The 276-nt window shown below is 75.4% G+C and overlaps 1 protein-coding gene across 1 annotated transcript in view; it reads left to right on the top strand.

Annotated features, from left to right (window-relative positions):
- Nucleotides 1-6: 6 nt before the first annotated feature.
- Nucleotides 7-276, top strand: part of FUCA1 (fucosidase, alpha-L- 1, tissue) — a gene marked incomplete at its 5' end in the record, with an annotated part of 6,718 nt that continues 6,448 nt past the window's right edge. The window contains one exon of the mRNA XM_019512396.1: nucleotides 7-248. Within this exon, the coding sequence (XP_019367941.1) occupies nucleotides 7-248 (242 nt within the window). The remainder of the gene's footprint in view (nucleotides 249-276) is intronic.

Raw genomic sequence — 276 nt, 5'->3', positions numbered from 1 at the left:
CCGCTGCCCGCCTGGTTCGACGAGGCCAAGGTGGGCGTGTTCGTGCACTGGGGCGTGTTCGCCGTGCCGGCCTGGGGCTCCGAGTGGTTCTGGTGGAACTGGCGGGGCGAGGGCCGCGCCGACTACGAGCGCTTCGTGGCGGAGCGCTACCCGCCCGGCACCACCTACGCCGACTTCGCGCCGCTCTTCACCGCCCACGACTTCCAGCCGCGCGACTGGGCCAGCCTCTTCCAGCGCGCCGGCGCCAGGTGCGGCCCGACCACGGCGCGGGGGCGG

Source organism: Gavialis gangeticus, unplaced genomic scaffold, assembly GCF_001723915.1.
Source record: "Gavialis gangeticus isolate Ggan-Ray unplaced genomic scaffold, GavGan_comp1, whole genome shotgun sequence".
NCBI lineage: Eukaryota > Metazoa > Chordata > Crocodylia > Gavialidae > Gavialis > Gavialis gangeticus.
Note: the sequence above shows the minus strand (reverse complement) of the source record. Positions and strands in the feature narration are given on the sequence as shown.